Source organism: Antechinus flavipes, chromosome 2 (assembly GCF_016432865.1).
Source record: "Antechinus flavipes isolate AdamAnt ecotype Samford, QLD, Australia chromosome 2, AdamAnt_v2, whole genome shotgun sequence".
Taxonomy (NCBI): domain Eukaryota; kingdom Metazoa; phylum Chordata; class Mammalia; order Dasyuromorphia; family Dasyuridae; genus Antechinus; species Antechinus flavipes.
In genome coordinates this window covers 503,673,778-503,694,195 of record NC_067399.1, presented here as the reverse complement: position 1 = coordinate 503,694,195, position 20,418 = coordinate 503,673,778, and the positions used below count along the sequence as shown (strand labels likewise).

General features: G+C 35.3%; 1 protein-coding gene across 1 annotated transcript in view; it reads left to right on the top strand.

Moving 5' to 3' along the window:
- The first annotated feature begins 2,847 nt into the window (after positions 1–2,847).
- Positions 2,848–20,418, top strand: part of MED27 (mediator complex subunit 27) — a 253,392-nt gene continuing 235,821 nt past the window's right edge. The window contains exons 1-2 of the mRNA XM_051980225.1: positions 2,848–3,112; positions 7,060–7,204. Of these exons, the coding sequence (XP_051836185.1) occupies positions 2,910–3,112; positions 7,060–7,204 (348 nt within the window). The 5' untranslated portion in view covers positions 2,848–2,909. The remainder of the gene's footprint in view (positions 3,113–7,059; positions 7,205–20,418) is intronic.

The window sequence follows — 20,418 nt, the reverse complement described above, 5'->3', positions numbered from 1 at the left end:
TTTCCAAGTCATGTACCATAAGCACTAGCTCAACAAGCAGATAGAGTGGATAAAGTGGCTGGCCTGGGGTCAGGAGGACCTAAGTTCAGATCCAGCTAAGATATTTAGAAGTTGTATAAGATCATTAACTGCTATCTACTTTAGTTTCATCAACTGCAAAATAGGGACAATAATTGCAACCACTTTCCAAAATTGTTGGGAAGATCACCTGAAATAATATTTGTAAAGCACTTTGCAAAGTACTTGGGATGTAGTAGGCATTTAATAAATGTTTGCTTACCATCATGTAAGCATTTATCGTGTACCAGGCTTTTGGATACAAATAAAATAAACTCACTTTTTGCAAGGGACTTCTTATAAGGGAGACAAAGACATATAGAGATATGCAGAATATGTTTATATGCAAATGTGTGTATACATGTGCATGTGTGATAGAATATATATTGCGTCAATATATTAAATATATGATTATAATAATACATTTTATATCCATTAAAATACATATATTTTATATCTTTAAGGAGAAATAAATACAATGTGGATAAACATAAGGTAGTTTGACAAGGAGGGCACTGTAGTTGAAAAGATTAGGAAAGTTTTCATATAACAGAGGTTCTTCCTCCGGGACTTATATAAACTGGATGTTTAAAATATCTTGATAACTGTTTTTCTATACAATTGGTTTCCTTTACAATCCTATGCATTTAAAGACATTATTCTAAGAAGAGGTCTATAGGCTGCATCAGACTGCCAAAAACATTTAGATCATACAAAAGGTTAAGAATCCTTGAGGTAAGAGGGGGTGCTTGAACTGCATTTTGAAGGAAGAAAGGGCAAAAATGAGGTAGGAGTATATTTCAGACTTGAGGAACTATCCTGAAAAGATGAAGATTGGAGATATAGGTTGCTTGTGTGGAGACAGAGAAAAGGTCAATTTGGCTAAATTGCAGATTTGTGGGAAGGAGATTCATCATGTCTAGCAGGTCTAGAAAGATCAGTTAGAACAAAGATGTGAAGGACTTTAAAGCTAATCAGAAGAATTTATATTTGATTCTAGAGGAAACAGGACACCATTGGCCTTAAATGAATAGAAGACAATGAGGAGTGATGTGGTCATTTCTGCACTTAGAAAAAATCACCCTGGCTGTGGAATAGAAGGTGGACTGAAGTGGGGAGAGACTTGAGTCAGGAAGACCAATTATTACAAGTCTCATTAACAAATTAGGTCTCCGAGTTTGACTATGCCTTCCCTCCCCCCTCACCTCCCTCTTCTAGGAATGCCTTAAAGGAGTCAAAGGATAATTCTCTAAACTTTAGTGGTTCTCAAAGTATGGTCTAGAGCATCCTGGGGATCTCTGAAACCCTTTTAGAGGGTCTACAAATTCAAAAATAGTTTTGATTTCCAATATGGTCTATAAATATAATCCAGATAAACAAAAACGCTTTGGAGAGATCCTCAATAACTTTTAATAGGATAAAAGTACTGAAAACAAGAGTTTGAGAACCACTGCAAAGCTATTAGCTTGCGATTGTACTTAAGTTCCCCCTTCACCAATTTTCAGTTGAGAATCTATTTAATCTGTCATCCTTAAGTAGCTTTCTGAAAAAGGTATCTACTAAGATGGTACAGTGAGAATAGTTAGTACTAAGAATTCCTTCCCCAAATCAGTGATACACTATTTCCTAAGGATACGCAATGTCAAGTAGGAATGACTCGGTTTTAAATTAAATTTTAGCAAAGGGATCCCTCACAACTTCTAGTTGCTTTTATACCACTGAGTGTTTAAGAAATTCTCTTTAAACATGGTCCATTGGCCCTTGGTTCTTGATGCAAACACGGTCATTGGTGGACCCAGGAATTTAGGTATTGAAGCCTATGATGGAGATCCAGCATCTTTCAAAGCTAGAAAAAGCCGTCTCCGGATGATGGGAGTGGAGTAGAGAAGGAGGCCTGAGCCTTTCCTTCTTCCCAGCCAATTCCTAGCTGGAACATCGTACTGAAGCCCAGAGAACTCCAGGCTTATATATAGTTCTCAGAGAGCTTGCCCAAATCCCCTGGTCGTTTTCCCTCTCTCTGCTCATCTCACTTGACCAAATGACTTTCAAAGACTTTTCACAGTCTCAAGTCTGAAATTGATGGGACATTTTATCAATTACTTCCAGTGACTGCCTGAGACAGCTCCCCTCACCAGAATGTAAGCACAGATTAAAGTCTCCCTCTCGGTGCAAATGCAATGCTGATGGGCCAGCTCTCATTTTTCTTTCTGAACCATTGTCTATTGGCCAGCCCAGTGCAAGAGAGGGGAGCTGAGTAGTGCAGTGGATACACTGCCTGGCCCGCAGCCAGGAAGATCAGAGTTCAAATAGGGTCTCAGATACTTACTAGTTGTGTGAACCTGGGCAAGTCCCTTAACTTGCCTCCGTTCCCCATCTGTAAAAAGGAGAGTCTAGTGGAGAAGGAAATGGCTGAGCGCTCCAGCACCTTTGCCAAGAAAAGGTATCGTCCTTGGGGACGTGCAGAGTTCTGCAGGTAGGACCGCACAACAGCAAAGTGCAAGAGAACTGAATTGGAGTCAAAAGACCAGGTTTAATCTTGAGTGTGATCTTGACTGAATCACTTTCCACTTCCTGGGCCTTAGTTTTTCCTTCTGTTGAGCAAGAGACTTGAATTCCATGATCTGAAAGGTCTTGTAGCACCTCAATCTTATCAATGAGTTTTTGACCTGTATTTGCATATTATAGTCGGACCGCCCAGATTTGATTACGGACCTAGAACTACATTTCCCGGCGGCCCGCGGGAGTGTAAGGGAACGCGGCCCAGTGAATGACGCCATCAAAGTGCGCGGCGGGCTGTCTATCGCCCCGGCAGCCGGCTGGGCGAGCGGAGGCCGGGGCTGGTAGCGTTCGCTATGGCGGATGTGTTGAGTGTCGGGGTGAATCTGGAGGCCTTCGCTCAGGCCATTGGCGCCATCCAGGCGCTGCGTTCCAGTGTGAGCCGGGTGTTCGACTGCTTGAAGGATGGCATGCAGAACAAGGAGACGCTGGAGGGCCGGGAGAAGGCCTTCATCGCCCACTTTCAGGACCACCTGCACTCTGTCAATCGGGACCTCAAGTACGTGCCCTCCCATCGGCTCGGGGATGACCCCGTTCCGCCCCCACCAGGCCCCCCGGAACCCATCTCCTAGCCCTAGCCGAGCTTCTGGCCGCCCTGCTTTCCCTGGCCAATGGGGTCTTTCCGGGACTTCCCCCCTCACCCCATCTTCCGGTCCCTATCCCTGCCCGTCGAGCTCTGTCACAGACCCCCAACTGACCCTCCTCCTTTACCCCCTCCCCACCTGTCTCCCCTTGCGTTTTCCCCTCGTACTTTCTATCCCCTGCCCCCACGTGGATCTCTTCCTTTCCCACTGCTCCAAAAATTGGGTTCCATCATCCCTGTTTTCCATTCTCCCTTCATTCATTCTTCTTTCACATCCCATCCCCCTCAGAGTGGCCTAGCTTATTTAAATTGTTTTTGTTTGATTTCTCCTCCAACCACCCTACTCAACCCTTTTCAGGTTCGGATCTGTTTCCCACAGGAATTGGTCAGTGACAATTATAACTTAGAGGGACTTTAGATATGAATAAAGGAGATCCAGAAATATTGTGACCTCTCAAAAGGTTTCACAGATAATGGCCGAAGCAGGATTCAAACCCAGATTCTGTGGCTCCAGCTCCTGTACCTGACCCAAACTAAGAAGTTCATAAATGCTTGTTGATTGATTTATTGTCCTTTTTACTACACCATACTGCCTCTTTTTTTCCCCTTTGCCTCCTCTTCCCTTTCCAGGAATGATTCCCACTTCCTTCTCCAGGAATATAGTGCTCATTCATCTCTGAAGACCCGACTGACAATATATGCACTTAGGAAGGTTCGCTTTTAGGTTTGGGGCTCATTTCTTACAATACTCCTGATATTACCTTCCATTCATTTCATGCTTTGCTGATTTCAGTTATGTATTTCATCTTCACAGCAGTTCTGTGAGGTAGGCAGAGCAGCTCATCTTATGGTTTGAGGGCTAGGATTTTTTTTTGATTGTTGCAGCTTTGTTTCCTTAGCAACCAGATGGAAGGAGGAGGTGGGATAGAGGAGGAGGCCAAATGATGGGCACATCAGTTTTTCACTAAGTGGCTGGCATTCCATTTTTTTGGGGGAAAGCCAGACAAACACACTCCCCTCCTACAGAAATTCACTGTTTTTTTTTTTTTTTTGGCACTGTGCCACTTAATGCTTTAGGAGAGTGAGGGAATGCTTTTATTACTTTCTTTATGCTTTCATCTTCCATTTCTACCTTCTTTAAGGTTGTCTTTGTAAAATTCACAATGCATAGTATGCACTATGTATGAAGTTTGAGATGTTTGATTTTGATCCTTTTTGCAACCTTTATTCATAAATCCTTACGCAGTGGTGCCAAGGATAATATTTGAGACTTTCTAGTGAAGATGATATTGGCACCTATACCTCGAAAGATTTTTTTCTTTGCTGTTTGGGACTATCCCTTCAGAATACTTTTGGAAGCTGCTTATGCTATTGGATCTCTTTGTCTGGTGTGGTTAACAGTTTCAGGGGACATTAAAGTGCCTTTTTTATACCACCTTGTTGGTGTTTTCTTCATTCTATTTGTTTATGTTACCTGTTTTTTGTTCTGTTAAGATTTGCCATCTGTGAAAAACATCCTATGCATATAGGATCTATATGAGCAATAAATAGTCATCATTTGTTTAGGTATTTGCTGCTCTGGCAAATTTAATAATTTATACTGTGGGTCTCTAAACTGTTAGTGCAGAGATTGTTGTGCCACATTTATAAATTCAAATCAATTAAAGTGAACAAGCATTTATTAAGCCCCTACTATGTGTCAGGCACTTTGCCACATATTAGAAATACAAAGATAGACTTGCAGCAAGTAAATAACTATATAAGAGTATGTTTACAAGGCATTATCAATATGAAATATTGGTAAAATCTTGCAGAAGGTGGGATTTTAGCTGATATTTGGAGAAAGCCAGGGAAGTCTGGAGGTGATGAGAAGGAGTGAGAGAATTTCAGGTATGGAGGATTGTCCAGAACTGGTAGATGTAGTATTTTGTTTGAGGGACAGCAAAAGGGGCCAATGTTATAGGATCATAAGTTAAGCATAAGATGCTGGTGTGAAAAGGAAGGAGGTAAGCATTATATGTAATATACTATTATATGTATTATGTCACTTGTTATATGTTTTATTATATACATATATATAGCATACTCTAACAGGCACTGCACTAAATGCTTTACAAATATTATTTCATTCAATCCTCACATCAATCCATTGAGGTAGATGCTATTATCTCCATTTTGCAGTAGTAGAAAATGAGGCAAACAAGGATTGCCAGGGGTCATTCAAGTGGAAAGTCTTGGAACTCAGGTTTTCTTAACTTGATGGCCAGCACTCTTAAGTGGGGGACAAGGTAGGTTATGAAGGTCTTTAAAAGCCAAACAAAAGATTTGATATTTGATTCTGGAGGTAATAGGGAGTCACGGCATTCACTGAATTGAGTGTGCTGTTGACATAGTCAGATCTGAGCTTTAGGGAGATAATTTAGGTAGTTGAATGGAGGATAGACTGAAATGTGGAGAGTCATGAAGTAGGGAGACCAATCAGGCTATTGCAGAAGTCTAGGTGTGAAATGATGAAGACCTATACCATGATTGTGGTAGGGTCATAGGAAAGAAGGGAGTGTATAAAAGAAATGTTGTAAAGATAGATTCAGTAGGACTTGGCAATGGATTTGATGGGAGATGGAGGAAAAGGGAGAGAGATTATTAATCTGGATGACTGGGAGAATGGTGGTCTCTCATTTGTAATAAGGAAATTAGAAAGGGGGATTTGGGAGAAAGATGATGAATTCAGTTTTAGACATATTGAATTGAGGTGCCGTTGGGACATACAGGGCAAGATGTCCAATAGGCAATTAAAGATACAAGCCTAACGGTTAGATCTGACAATTATTGAGTCTAAGAAGTTCATTTTTTCTTCAAATGGAATTTTAGAAAATTCATTAAATTCTTCATTTTTGTGGACACATTATTGATTGTCGTGCTTTTAAATTTTTTCATTTTAGGAATAATATTCCTAAATCAAAATTATTTTGTAATTGTAAGCTAATCTCCATTGATATGTTATTTTAATTGTCTTAAACCTTTATAACCTCTCAAAATCTCTTTTCTGTTTTAAGAAATCACGAGCTAACACATCAATATTTATCCTTGACTGTAGCGGATCCATTCTGGAATTTACATATAATCTGGCATAAATGATTGTCTTTGGTTTTAAAATTTTAATTTAAAATTCTTTTTATTAATAGTTTAAAAAACTGATTTTTTTCTGTTCTACATTTTTTATTTTCTGCCTTCATGCTGTCTCTTGTAACAAAAACATATAGTTAGGCAAAACATTCATAGCATTTATTCAGTGCTATGAAACAGGCATATATCTCATGCTATATTTATAGTCCCTCATCTTTCTATCAAAAGGAAGGAGGCATATTTTATTATTAGGTCCCTGGAATTAAAACTTAATTATTGCATTGATGACATTGCAATGAAAGAATTCTGCATTTGGCAGCAGAGGGATTTGGGATATGACTTTTGGCAAGTTATGTAACTTTCCTAAGCCTCAGTTTTCTGATCTGTAAAATGGGAAAAGTTAACCTCTAAGACCCCTTCTATCTTTAATTTATTCTACGACACCTTTATTGTTTTTCTTTGCATTTTTTGGACATGATATACATTCCTTAGTTTTGTTTATGTTGTCTTATTTCATTCAAGTCTTCCCAAATTTCTCTCTGATTTTTCTCATTTTTGCCAGTTTGTTAGATGTGAAGTGAAACATTAGTTTCTCTAATGATTTGGAGAAACTTTTTTTTTTTAATATGATGGCTAATTATATTACTTTTTCAGGGAGTTCTTTACTCATATTCTTTGACTGCTCACACATTGGGGAATCACTCTTATGTTTAATTTTTTTTCTCTTTCATTTTTAGTGAACTAGAACGTCTGAGTAACTTGGTAGGCAAGCCATCTGAGAACCACCCTCTTCATAATAGTGGATTGTTAAGCCTAGATCCCGTTCAGGACAAGACTCCTCTCTATAGCCAGCTTCTTCAAGCATATAAATGGTCAAATAAGGTAAAAGAAAAGCTTCTGTCTGTCTATCCATCTATCTATCTGTCCCTACGTATTTGCTCAACATATATATCATACTAGTAAATATTCCTGGATATTATTTTTGATGGAGAATGAAGGTATGCTATATTAACTTTTTGATTAAACATAGAATCATGAAATTGGATAGTGTGTCAACTAAGTCAATTACATTTATTCAGCACCTGCTGTGTTCCATGTATGTTGATGAGCAGAGTTATAGAACAGAAAACAATCCCTTTCCCTCAAAGAAATTACAATCTAATTTGAATGGGTAGATGTGGCTGTGATATCATACAAAACAGAATGAGATAGGAGCAAAAAGGAAATCTAGACAAAAGCTATATATAAGAAAATAAAAGTCCTTATTTACCAATAATATCTAGTTTCTTTTTTTAAAGATCTCTATGTTTGGACGTTTCAGAACATCCCTAAAATAAATAATATTGTATTACTTTGAGATTGTTCATTCCTTAATGAAAAAGTAATATTTTTTAGCCCATGTGTTATGTGGTTTACATTAAATGTTCACATGTTTATCCACTTTTAGTTTTCTTCTGGTAATAAAGATTCTTCTTTACAATGTCTCTATAGCAAACTATAGCACAATTCCCTCTATGACAGATCGTTCTTTTTTGTTTTAAATATTTATTTATTTTAAACATGCATTTTTAAGAATTTTGAGTTCCAAATTCTCTCCCTCTCTCCCACCCCTTCATCACCCACTGGGAAGGCAAGCAGTGTCAGTTGTACATGTGAATTCATGAAAAACCTATTTCTTTATTAGCCATGTTGCAAAAAGAAAAAAAAAAAAGACAAAAATTTAAAAAGCAAGAAAAATAAAGAAAGCAAAAAAAAGTATGCCTTCCTCTGCACTGAGAATTCATTGGATCTCTGAAGTTGGACAGCATATTTCATCATGGATCCTTTGACATGTCTTACATCATTCCCTTGAACAGTCTAACTAATTGATCGTTGTTATGGTGTTGCTGTTACTGTGTGTACAAAGTTCTGGTTCTGTTCACTTCACTTTGCATTAGTTCATATACATTTTTCTAGATTCTTCTGAAACTATTCTGCTTGACATTTTTTGAAGCATAGTAATATTCTGTCCTGATCATTTATCACTTGTTCAGCCACTTCCCAAATGATGGACATTCCCTTCATTTCCAATTCTTTTTACATGGCAGGTCAATCTTGGACTGAGAGGGGTGATAGTTCTTGATCTGCTGAGAGGATTTTGATGTATTAATAGCAAATTTTTATTAAGCCACTACTATGTAGCAAGTACTATATTAAGAGTTAGGGATTCGAGTATGAAAAATGAAAGCCAGTCCCTGCCCTTAAAGCCTGATGGAGGACAGACAACACAAAAAAAAAAAAAAATCTGAAAAAAGGCTTGGGAGGTATGCAGTATAGCCAGAAATGAGATATCTGCGCTGAGCTCTCCCTTTGGCCCTCTGCAATTAGAGAAGCTGAGGGTAATGACGGGATGGAGTCCTAAGGCTGATGAGGCTTTACAGGATGATGAGGTTAACCCAGGAGTGAGCATGGAGTTCACATTCCCCAAAGGAGTATGGGCAGAGAGGAAAGTATACTTAAGAGATAGTCTTATGGAGCAGGGGTCCTCAAACTTTTTAAATAGGGGGCCAGTTCATTGGTCCTCAGACTGTTGGAGGGCCAGACTATAGTAAAAACAAAAACTTTGTTTTGTGAGCCTTTATATAAAGAAACTTCATAGCCCTGGGTGAGGGGGATAATCGTCCTCAGCTGCCACATCTACCTCGCGGGCTGTAGTTTGAGGACCCCTGCTATAGAGCATAGGAAAAAAATGGAAGGAAATTCGTGTAGTTTTAAAATAGCAAAAATGTCTCAAGAAAGAAACACTGTACTAAGAAACCCCTTTTTAGCTAGGAGAAGATGTTTTGCTTTTCTCCAGAATTGTTTTTATATATAGGACTTAAATTTAAGACCTGTAGGATTATTTAAGAAGTAAATAGAACTGCTTCTGGGAGAGTTGAGTATCCAAGACAGGCTTGGAGCTGGCTATGACCAGAGGAAGTCCTTTTATTTTTTTTTAAACTTAGAGCTTTTTATTGACAAAACATATGCATGGGCAATTTTTCAACATTGATAAAACTTCTGTTCCAACTTTTCCTTTTGTTCCTTCCACCCCCTCCCCTAGATGGCAGCCAGTCCCATACATGTTAAACATGTTAAAGTATGTTAAATACAATATGTATACATATTTATATGGTTATCTTGTTGCACAAGAAAAATCTGATTTAGAAAGTAAAAATAATCTGGGAAGAAAAACAAAAATGCAAGCAAACAATAACAAAAAGAGTGTAAATGCTATGTTGTGGTCTATACTCATTTCCCAGTGTTCTTTTGTGGGGTGTGGCTGGTTCTGTTCATCACTGATCAATTGGAACTGATTTGGATCCAGAGGAAATCTTTTTGACTTTAACTTAGTAGGGAGCTCTTTCTCTCTCCTCTCCCCTTCCCCACATCTTCTCTTTCTTTTTTTTTAGTTCTCCATTTGTGTGGGAGGCAAGTTGTATCTTGGTTTCTTCTGGTTGTAGTGTTTCTTCTTGGAATTTCTCATCTGATACTAGTTCATAGTATCAAGGGAATTAAAAGTTAGAGGATAACCTAGAAATCATCTAATATAATTCCATGTGAGTTATTATTACAGATGAGAAAACTGAGGACTATAAAAGTTAAGATACTCTAGGTTATACAGATAGTAAATATTAGTGATGAGATTCAAGCCCTGATTTTAAATCCATTATTCTTATCTCAGAGCTGTGCAGAACCTTAGACATTATCTAGTATAACTCCCTAATTTGACATTTGAGAAAAGTTGAAACCTCAACAGGCTAAGTGATTTATTCAAGTTTACATAGGTAAGTGAAAGGACCTCCAAAGACAGTCTTCTTTCCTGTCTCAGTCCATTGTTCTTTGCTAACTATATGACTTTAGGTAAGTCATTTGACATTTCTGAGCTTAGTTTATAAAACATTTGCACTCTGTAAATGAGAGAGTTGAATTAGGTGACTTGCAATGTCCTTTTCAAGTTTTAAAATTTTGTAACTTGAGTCAGTTGATCAAAAAAGCATCTATTATGTGCTAGGTACTTTATTAAGCCCTGGGGATATAGGCAAAATATCCCCAGGAAATAGGCAAAAATATATCCTTGCCCTTAAGATGTTCTTATTCTAACGGGGAGACAACAAGCTAAAAAAACTTTGTACATTAAGAATATGTAAGGTAAATGGGAGAAAATCTTAGAGGGAAGATGAGGTAGAAAGGAAAGGAAGATGGGAACTGGGAAAGGCCTCTTTCAGAAGATAGTGATTAGCCCTGACCTTTGAAGGAAGCCAAGGAAGATGGAAGGTAGAGGTGAGGTGGGAGAGCATCCTACATAGAAAATACCACTGTAGAGGTATGGAAGTGGAAGATGGGAGTGTTGGCTTCAAGAACTGCAAGAAGAACTGCAGTGTTGATTGTCGGCCACAAAGGTATTCTTTTAGAATATACAGGTATACAGAATGTGTGTAATGACTGATGTATGTATCATTATCCCCAGAGCCAGGATTCATGGATGTTGACTAGTCAAGAGGAAAGTGACTTACATAAACTAAAAAAAAAGGCTGAGACTCACAGACCTGTAGTCAACCTTAGCCATTACAAGAACAGCAAAAAGCCACAGGAAACAAAGCGGTAGGGAAAAAGATGTAGTCTTCTTCAGGAGCCCTTGTGACTACTATTTTTAGTCTCCCATTTCCCTTTCAAAATTGTCCTCAATGTTCACTTTAATTCAGTTTTACACAGTTTAATGTGAGAGCATCTGGGGTAGTGGGCAGGCAGGTGATTTATTCCAGGCCACACATTCCAATGCTAGGGTTTTGTCAGAATTTTTAGGCCCTCCTGGTTGTGGGACTTAAGAATTCAATCATAAAGGTGCCTACATTGATGTTTCCCTTGCTTAAAGTTGGTTGTGGCAGAAGAGGGGTGTTTCTGGAATAATTGTCATTGAATGGAGAGAATATTATCATCAAAATAAAGAACTTTGCCTTTTCATTGAAATGGTTACATTTAAGTCTTTTCCTATATTTTGAGGACAAGCTAAATATGGAATGGTTTACAAATCTCAGAATAATTAGGAATACTTCTTTACAGTGAGAGAAGGTATTTTTAAAAAAATTGATTTTGAAGGCAATTCCAATAACTTTAGATGAAAAATGCCATTGGTAACTGGAGAAAGAACTATGGAGACTGCAGATTTAAAAACACTATTTTCATCTTTTTTTTTTCCTCCTGCTTTTTTTATTTCTCTGGCTTTTCCCTTTTGTTCTAATTTTCTCTCCCAACATGACTTATATGGAAATGTGTAAAAATTGAATGTACATTTCTAACCTAAAAAAATTTTTTTTTTAAATTGTTGATAAATTTTGTTTCTTTCCCTTTAGAATTTAAAATAGGGGAGAGGGACTGTGAGGGATGTTTTTGGCTTTCTTTTTATTCTGTTTTACTAGCAGAGTGCTGGGCATTTAATAAACACTTGATTAGTTGATTAGGTAGGATTAAGTGTTTCTCCCCCCCCCCCCCCCCCAACTTAATAGTATTTTGCTTTTTCCAATTATATACAGAGCACTTTTATAAGGTTTTGATTTCCATTTTTCTCTCCTTACCTCTATCTCTGTCCTTCTCCCTCCCCAAGATGGCAAGCAATCTGATAGAAGGTATACATTTACAATCATGGTAGGAGTAGTTTGACAACTATTGTTTTATGATAAAATTTGAGATCTGGTCATCATGTCAAACCCTATTCATTCCTACTTTTTTCTCATTTATAAAGTATATATTTTTTGCAATTTGATTAGTATATCAATCATTGACTATACATTAATTTCAGTAGTATCATTTTTATTGTATTGGCACGGCCTAGATAGGAACATTGAGTATTTCTTTTTTTGTATCGCTAATCCTTTAATAAAAATTGTTTTCATATACACACAGTACACACACACACACACACATACACACACACAAATCCTTTCTGTCTTTGTGGATTGGTTCTTCAATATTTAGTATATTTTGTCTTTTTAAAAAACTGTACTTTATTTTAATATTTATTTAAAAAAAATTTCGAGTTCCAAATTCTCTTCCTCCCACTTGTACCACTATTACCTATTGAAAAAGCAAGCAATTTGATATAAATTCTATACTTAAAATCATGCAAAATTTTCTTGTTATCTTAAATGGCATTTCAGAAAATAAAACTAATTCCAGACATAATATCAGTTGAAAATACAATAAGACTGAAGAAAGGTTTAGATCAATTAATACATGACAAATTCATAACAAATTGTTAGGGAAGCCAGATATGTTTGGAGAGGGTCTTAACTTTTTTAGGCAATCATTTTTTATTTAGATTTAAAAATTTTTTTAATTGATAGTTTTTTTCTATAGTTTTCCCCAGCATTGCCCCTCCTGTTTCTTCCAGAGAACCATTCCATAAAACAAATAGTATTTTAATGATCAGTACATTGAAAAAGCCTGAAAATATGTGTAATGTGTAATGCTTCTGACTTCTCCACAGGAAAAAGTTGGGAATATTTTCTAATTGAGCATTCTTGTTCTTGATGATTTTGCACCATTCACTTTGTATGTGCATTCTTTCTGTTTACATCATTGTAGTTGTTGTGTATATTTTTTCTTCTCTCTGCTTATTTCATTCTGTATAGGTTCATATAGATCTTTTCATGTTTCTCTGTATCACATTCATTATTTCTTATGGCACAGTAATATTCCATTATGTTCATATAACACAGTTTTTTTTTTTAATTTAAAATTTATTTTATTTAATAATAACTTTGTATTGACAGAATCCATGCCAGGGTAATTTTTTACAACATTATCCCTTGCACTCGCTTATGTTTTGTTTTTTCCCCTTCTTCCCTCCATCCCCTCCCCCCCCCAAGATGGCAAGCAGTCCTATATATGTATAACACAGTTTTTAAAATCATTCCTTCATTGATGGAGAATTGGTTTAAAATCTTTCACATCTTTTTTTCCTCAATAGTATTTTGTTTTTCCAAATAAATGTAAAGATAGTTTTCAACATTCATTTTTATAATATTTTGTGTTACAAATTTTTCTCCTTCCTTCCCAAACTTCTCTTCTCTCTAAGATAGCAAGTAATCTGATATAGGTTAAACATGTACAATCCTTTTAAACTTATTTCCATATTTGTTATGTTGTGCAAGAAAAATCAGACCCAAATTGGGGGAAAAAAACCATGAGAAAGAAAAAGCAAATAAAGAAACAAAAGGTGAAAATAGTATGCTTCGATCCACATTTAGCCTCCAGTTTTTTCTCTGCACGTAAATGGCTTTTTCCATCCCAAGTCTACTGGAAATGCATCAGCAAGTCTAGCATAATTGATCATTACATAATCTTGATATTATCTTGTACCATGTTCTCCTAGTTTTGCTCACTTCCCTCAGCATCGTTCATATAAGTCTTTCCAAGCTTTTTTGAAATAAGCTTGCTCAACATTTCTTATAGAATAATAATTTTCCATTACATTTGTAGACCATAACATATGCAGCCATTCCCCAGTTGATGGACATTCACTCAGTTTCCAGTTCCTTGTCACTACAAGAAGAGCTGATATAAACTTTTTTTGCACGTTTTATGATCACTTTGGATACAGACTTAGTAGTCACATTGCTGGATCAAAGGGTATGCAAAATTAAATTCTTTGGTATCACAAAAAGTGCTATTAAATATTTTGGTATATGTGGATATTTTCTGTGGTATTCTCTTCTTTATAATATAATGATTCTCTAGGAGCAGGTTTCTTGGGGAGGTTTTCTGGAGGCAGCCTTAAGTTTGGGTTCAAAGTAATAATCACTCCAAATACAGCCAGGTGTCTTCCTGGGCCCGGTTAGCTTTCTTAGAGGCCTATCTCTCCTTGTTTCCAAGAACTCTTGCCACTAATCTTTTGCCTCTGCCAGCTTTGGCTTCGTCTCCAGCCAGCACCAAGGTGAAAGTTGGAATGAATCTGACTCAGCCTCCGAGAGTGGGCTTGTGGGTTTCTGTATCTCCCAGAGTGCTCTGTGGCTCTAAGAACTTCTTGTTTATATGAGCTCTCTAAAGGTGTGAACACAAGCATTGTTTCTATCAGTTCCACTTAGTACTGTGTTTCAAGTTCTGGCCCATAAACATCTCCTTCTAAGATCAGATCAATCATACTGAATCATGCTAAATTAGATAATTATTGTCTCTATCAATTCTAATGATTTAACAGCTTGTAAGGAGTCTAACAATTTTCTTCTTATCAAAGACCTTCTTGGAATAAAAGCCTAATAATAGAATTAGTAGCTCAAAGGCTATGGCCATATTAGTCAATTTATATGTATAATATGAAATTGTTTTCCAAACAATTGCACCAAATCATAACTATACCAATGATTTATTAGTGTATCTATCTTCCTACAACCCCTCTAATGTTTTCTGTTTACATCTTTTGTTAGCTTTGCCAATTTGCAGGATGAGTTAAAACCTCAAGCTTCTTTTGATTTGCATTTCTCTCTTATAATTTCTTTTATAATTAATAATTTGGAGAGTTCTTTCCTGTGGTGGTTAGTAGTTTGCAGTTCTTCTTTTGAGAATTATTTGTTCTTTGATTACTTATTAATTGGGGAAATGCTTTTGGTCTTATTTATCTGTTGTTTATATATCTTGAAAATCAAATTCTTAGAGAAATTTGATCCAAAGATTTTTTTTTCTTCCATTCAGTTCTTTTCATTCTCATATTAGGTGCATTAATTTTGTTTATGCAAAAGCCTTTCAGTTTCATTTAATGAAAGTTATCTATTTTATCTTTTGTAATTGTCTCTGTCCCTTATTTGGCTAAGAATACATTTCTTCTCCATAGCTGTGAGAGAAATTATCTGTTTCTTTTCTAATTATTTGATATTAAGGTCATGTTACACTATGAACCTTGACATAAGATATTGATCATAGCTCAGTTCAATCAAATTTGATAATTTGATATAGCATTAAAAGTTTAAATTAACTTTTAGTATTGTCATTTTTATTGTATTGGAACCATGAATAATTCCTGACTAGCCTTCCAGCTATGTTAATTGTAATTTAATTTCTTTAAGTAGTGCTACACATTTTTGTATGCTTTAGTAGGATGATTCCCAGATACTTTAAAGCATTTTTTTAGTTATTTGGAATGGAATTTTCCTTTCTATTAATAACTCTCTGATTTTGTTATTATTGTACTGTTAATTTTTAAGGATTTACTTTGTTGCTGGCCACTTTGCTGTAGCTATTATCTCAATATCTTTGCTGATTTCCTGGGATTTTCCAAGTAAACCATCATATCATCAACAAATTAGGATAGTTTTAACTCGTCTTTGCCAATTTGCTTTTATTTTCTTTCTCTTGTCTCATTGTTATTGATAGTATTTCCAAAATTCTTTCAAATGATAGTGAGGACAGTGAGCATTCCTGCTTTATTCTTGTCTTTTTTGGAAAAGGTTCTAGTGGATTCCCATTGCATATTATGCTTATTCTTGGTTTTAGATAGAGACCTTTTATGATATTAAAAAAAATTGCTTTATACACTTTTAGCATAAATGAGCTTTGTCAAAGCTTTCTTTTTCTATACCTTTGAGATAATAGTGCGGCATTGAATATTTTTGTTTTTAATATAGCTAGTTATGTTGATTGTTTTCCTAATATTTAACTATCTTTATATCCGTTATATAAATCTCACTTGACTAATGATGAATGATTTCATGGATAAATTACTGTGGTGTTTGACAGTATTAAATTTTAAAAAATATGTATTTATTAATGATATGGGTTCATGTTCTTTATTTTATCCTTCCCTAGCTTAGATATTAGGATTATATTTGTTTTGTAAGGGAATTCTGCTTGGTTGCTTTCTTTCTTGATTTTTGAAAATAGCATGGGTACTAAATGTTAAAAGTTTGATAGAATTCTGCTGTGAATTCAGCAAGATTAGGAGTTTTTCCTTTGGTAGTTCTTTTCCAGTTAATTTTATTTCATCTTTTTTGAGATTGGTTATGTAAGATTTCCATTTGCTTTTTGGTTAATTTGAATATTTGATATTTTTGAAGATATTCCTTTATTTCTTTTGACTTCCTACTTTTTTTCTTAGCTAACAAAATTTTAGCTAACAAAAATGTTTTTTGTTAAAAATTTAATTTTTTTGTGGATTTTTTTTGTTTTTATAACTCTTTTTAAATTTTAATTTTTTCAATTAATTAAAATCTATTTTGCCTTCCCAATCTTTGAACAGACAAAAAACTTCTTGTAACAAATGTTCATAGTTAAGCAAAACAAATTCTCTCATTTGTCCTGTTCAAAAAGTGTGTCTCATTATGTATCCTGAGTCTGTCACCTCTTTGTCAGGATATGTGTAGTGTGCTTCATTATTGATTTTTTGGAAATTGTTATTGGTTATTGCATTGATCAGAGTTCTTTCAAAATCTTTCAAAATTGTCTTTATAATATGTTGTTATTATTGTATAAATTGTTTTTTTGATGCTGCTCATTTCCCTATTCCAGTTCATACAATTTTCCCCAGATTACTATGAAAGCAGTTTCTTTCATACTGCCCAATTCATCATTTCTTATAGCATAGTAATTTTACATATGGATTCATATACCATAATTTGTTCAGCAATTCTCTGATTGATGAGCACCATTTTTGTATCCAGTTCTCTTCCAGCATAATATCTACATATATTTGTATGAATATATTATGTATATATATGTATATGTACACATAACTGTCTTTCTCTATATCTGTGTATGTATATATAAAAGCTTTTTTTGTAGATGGTAAAGAACTGGAAACTAAAAGGATGCTCATCAACTGGAGAATGGTTGAATATATGATTATTATACAGACATGTATATATGTATGCTTTTATTTCTTTCTTTACTCTGTCTGGGGTATAGGCCTAGTATTGGTATTGGTTAATTTTAGTAACTTTGGGTATAGTTTCAGATTAGTTTCTAAAATGGCGGAACCCAATCACAGCCCCACCAACAATGTATTAATAAAGGCAATTATATTTGAACATCAGCTATCCTGGATGTCATATTAGACACACAGTATAATTTAATTTAATAATTGAAGAAATTTAGGCCTAGAGAAGTGAAACTACTAGTCTTAAATTGAGACTAAAATATAATTTCCTGTTGACTCCTAAACCAGAGCTTTTTCCACTAAAGGAGGCTGGAATTTAATTCCAATTTGATTTTTACCAACTTGAGAACACTTGTCTTTAACTTTTTGCCCTAGAAATAGTAATTCAGACTTGGATAGTATGTTATGAAAGGTTGTGCTCTGCTTTTAGATTTACCAAGTGACTTGTTAGTTACTACTCTCAAAATAATTATAAACTATTTTGATTAGTATAATTAAAATATTTAATTGGATCTCTGAAGTATTTCACTGGTGCGAATTATAGCTTCTTCTTGACTTATCCTCTGATTTTTATTTGGATCTTTTCTTATTTCTGCTGCAGAGGATCTGTCCAATGTGTTGAAAGTCTCCCTGAAGTTCTGTTTAAATACAGTTAGTAAATCCATGAAACTTTAAACTTAAAAGTAAATGTTTTGGAAGGAACTAATTCCTTAGAGGGGTTCACCTTGTTCTACTCTGCAAATGAGACATCTTTTTATTGATCTGAAGCTTTCATTATTAATCTTCTTTTTTCAAATAATTTAAATCCACAGTTAGGAAATGTGTTAATATATTAAGTAAAATGTAATCCTTAATGTGTTTTCCATGGCAGAGTATGCACAGGAAACTCTCATTCATGACTAATGATTAATATAATTTCTTTAGGGAATTTTGTAATTTTGTAAAGTCAGTTGAAAAATTAATTACATGGTGGTTGGTATAATTGTTATAGCAGCACATTTAAAATTAATCTAATCTAATAAAAGATGTCAAAGAGCTGTGAGAAGCACTTGTTCTGTACTAATTTGAAGAAAGAATTTAATTTTTAAATATTCGATGCATTCATAGAATTATTCTGGAGAAAACCGAGCAGCTTTTTCAAATGTGGCAAAAAATAATTGGTATTTATTCTGTCCTTGGTGTAAATTTGGACTTTGCAATATGTCTGAATGTAATAAACCAATGTAAAATTAGATTTAACTGACTCCCAGGGTGCCTTTCTGAACATCTCCAGCATCTTTTTTCACTCTCTGTCTTCTGCTTTGATTTTTTGATACATCTGTGATATGAAGGTTACTTGTTGATTTGGTCAAAAAAGCAGACTATGACCAAAACAAGAGTTCAGCCATTCCCTGGATTCCCTGGTTCTGCTTTTTGTAGTAGAGATTCTAATCTGGTATTTTTTGGGATTGGGAGAGAAGTGAAGAAGGGCTTTTATTTCTTCTTTATCTCAGCTGAAACTTTTTTTTTTTTTTTTTTTTTTGAGTGAAGGGTAGTACTGGAATTGTTTTCAGCTGTCCAGACAGCTTTAAAGTCCTCCTTTTGGTACTTTGAGTTTTGAGATGGAGTTGTAGTGATGTGTAAAAGATTTCTGATTTAGTTTTGAGTTTGTGACCCTTTCTTATTTATTTATTTTTATTTTTGATAAGCTGATAAGACATTTCCTTTAGTTAGTCCTTTCTTGTTTTCCCTCAAATTCCTATCACTCCCCATGGTGTTCATTCAATATTGAGAAAGCAAGCTTTTGGTAAGCAAAAGATGGGTGACTAGTATCAGTTCTCCAGAAAGACATGGGAAGGTTAAATGATGAAATGTTTACAAAATTGGTCACTTAATTCCCTGACTGTGACACTTGATGGGCTTTTAATCAATATTTTTTGTTCTTTGAATTTTCAAGGAGGTATACAGCAAGCACTTAGTAAATCTTCAATTATTATAATTCAGTTGTATCAATCACTGAGTGGGGTCAACTCAAGCATATTTTAATGTGGGTGTTCTCTGACATCTTTTATATCTGAAAATATTGTGCAATGATATTAGACTCCCATTACAAAATCTAAAGCCTGAAAGTGACCTTAGAAACCATCTAGTTCAGCTCAGCTTGTTTTGAAGATGTGGAAACTGAGATGCAGTGATGAAGGGAAGTGATTATAATAAGACAATTTTCAAACAATAAAGCCAGATTTCAATTTTTTACTTATGTATTTACCTTTTGTGAGTGACCTAATAATCTCAGGCATCAGTTTCCCTTCCCATTACCAGGGACATTACTGACTCTTATCCTTCTTTTTGTCCAGCCAGTAGGTGTGCTCAGGGAAAACAGACTCAGCAAATTTAGAAAAGTAAATCTATTTCAAGAATATTATTAAATATATCAGTGGTATTGACTTTGGGATTATCTTTTTATATTATTTATTGCTGTTATGATTTTTATTTAGAATATATGCTCTAGAGTTGTGTTCTAGATAATCCAAACTTCATCTTAGGTAGATGGACAACTCAAAAGTAAAGTTGAATAAACCAAAGTAGTACATTGCTTAACTTTGTGAATATAGAGAAAGATGCTAATCCACATGTCAATCCAATCTGCTTCCCACAACCTACTGTTTCCTTAATATGGTACAACTTTTAGAGAGGCTGAGAGTTCAGAAGGGGAGGAAGGGAAAAAACTTTGACAAAGAACAGTATGGGGGATTTAAGTAGAAAATAGATTCCCATTTTTGGCAGGACTGGGTCCTTTTGAAACAGTATAATCCCTCACATTGCTTGAATGTTTTCACTTTGTTTTATGTATTACATTACCTGAAATTAGACTGCTTTGTATTCCCTTTGGGTTAATCAATAATCTTTCCTAAAATGCTAGTATGTATAGGAGGAAAAAGGGATTACTTTTGAATATAAGGAAGTTTAAGACAAACTTGCAGACAGGGAAGAGTATTCAGAGCCTAGTTGGGTCTATTCCCATACCTTTTTCCCATACTGGAAGAAACTTAGTGTTTCTCAAGAGAATGGTGCTTAGAGATGGAGATTTTGAACTGAGCACCAGTGGTGAGAGTGGGGAAGGAGAGAACAATGGGGAGTGGAAAGCACTGGTTGACTTAAGGAGGTATCAGCCTTAATAGGGAGCTGATCTGCAGGGAGTTTGAACTGAGAGCTAAAGAAGCTCAATAGT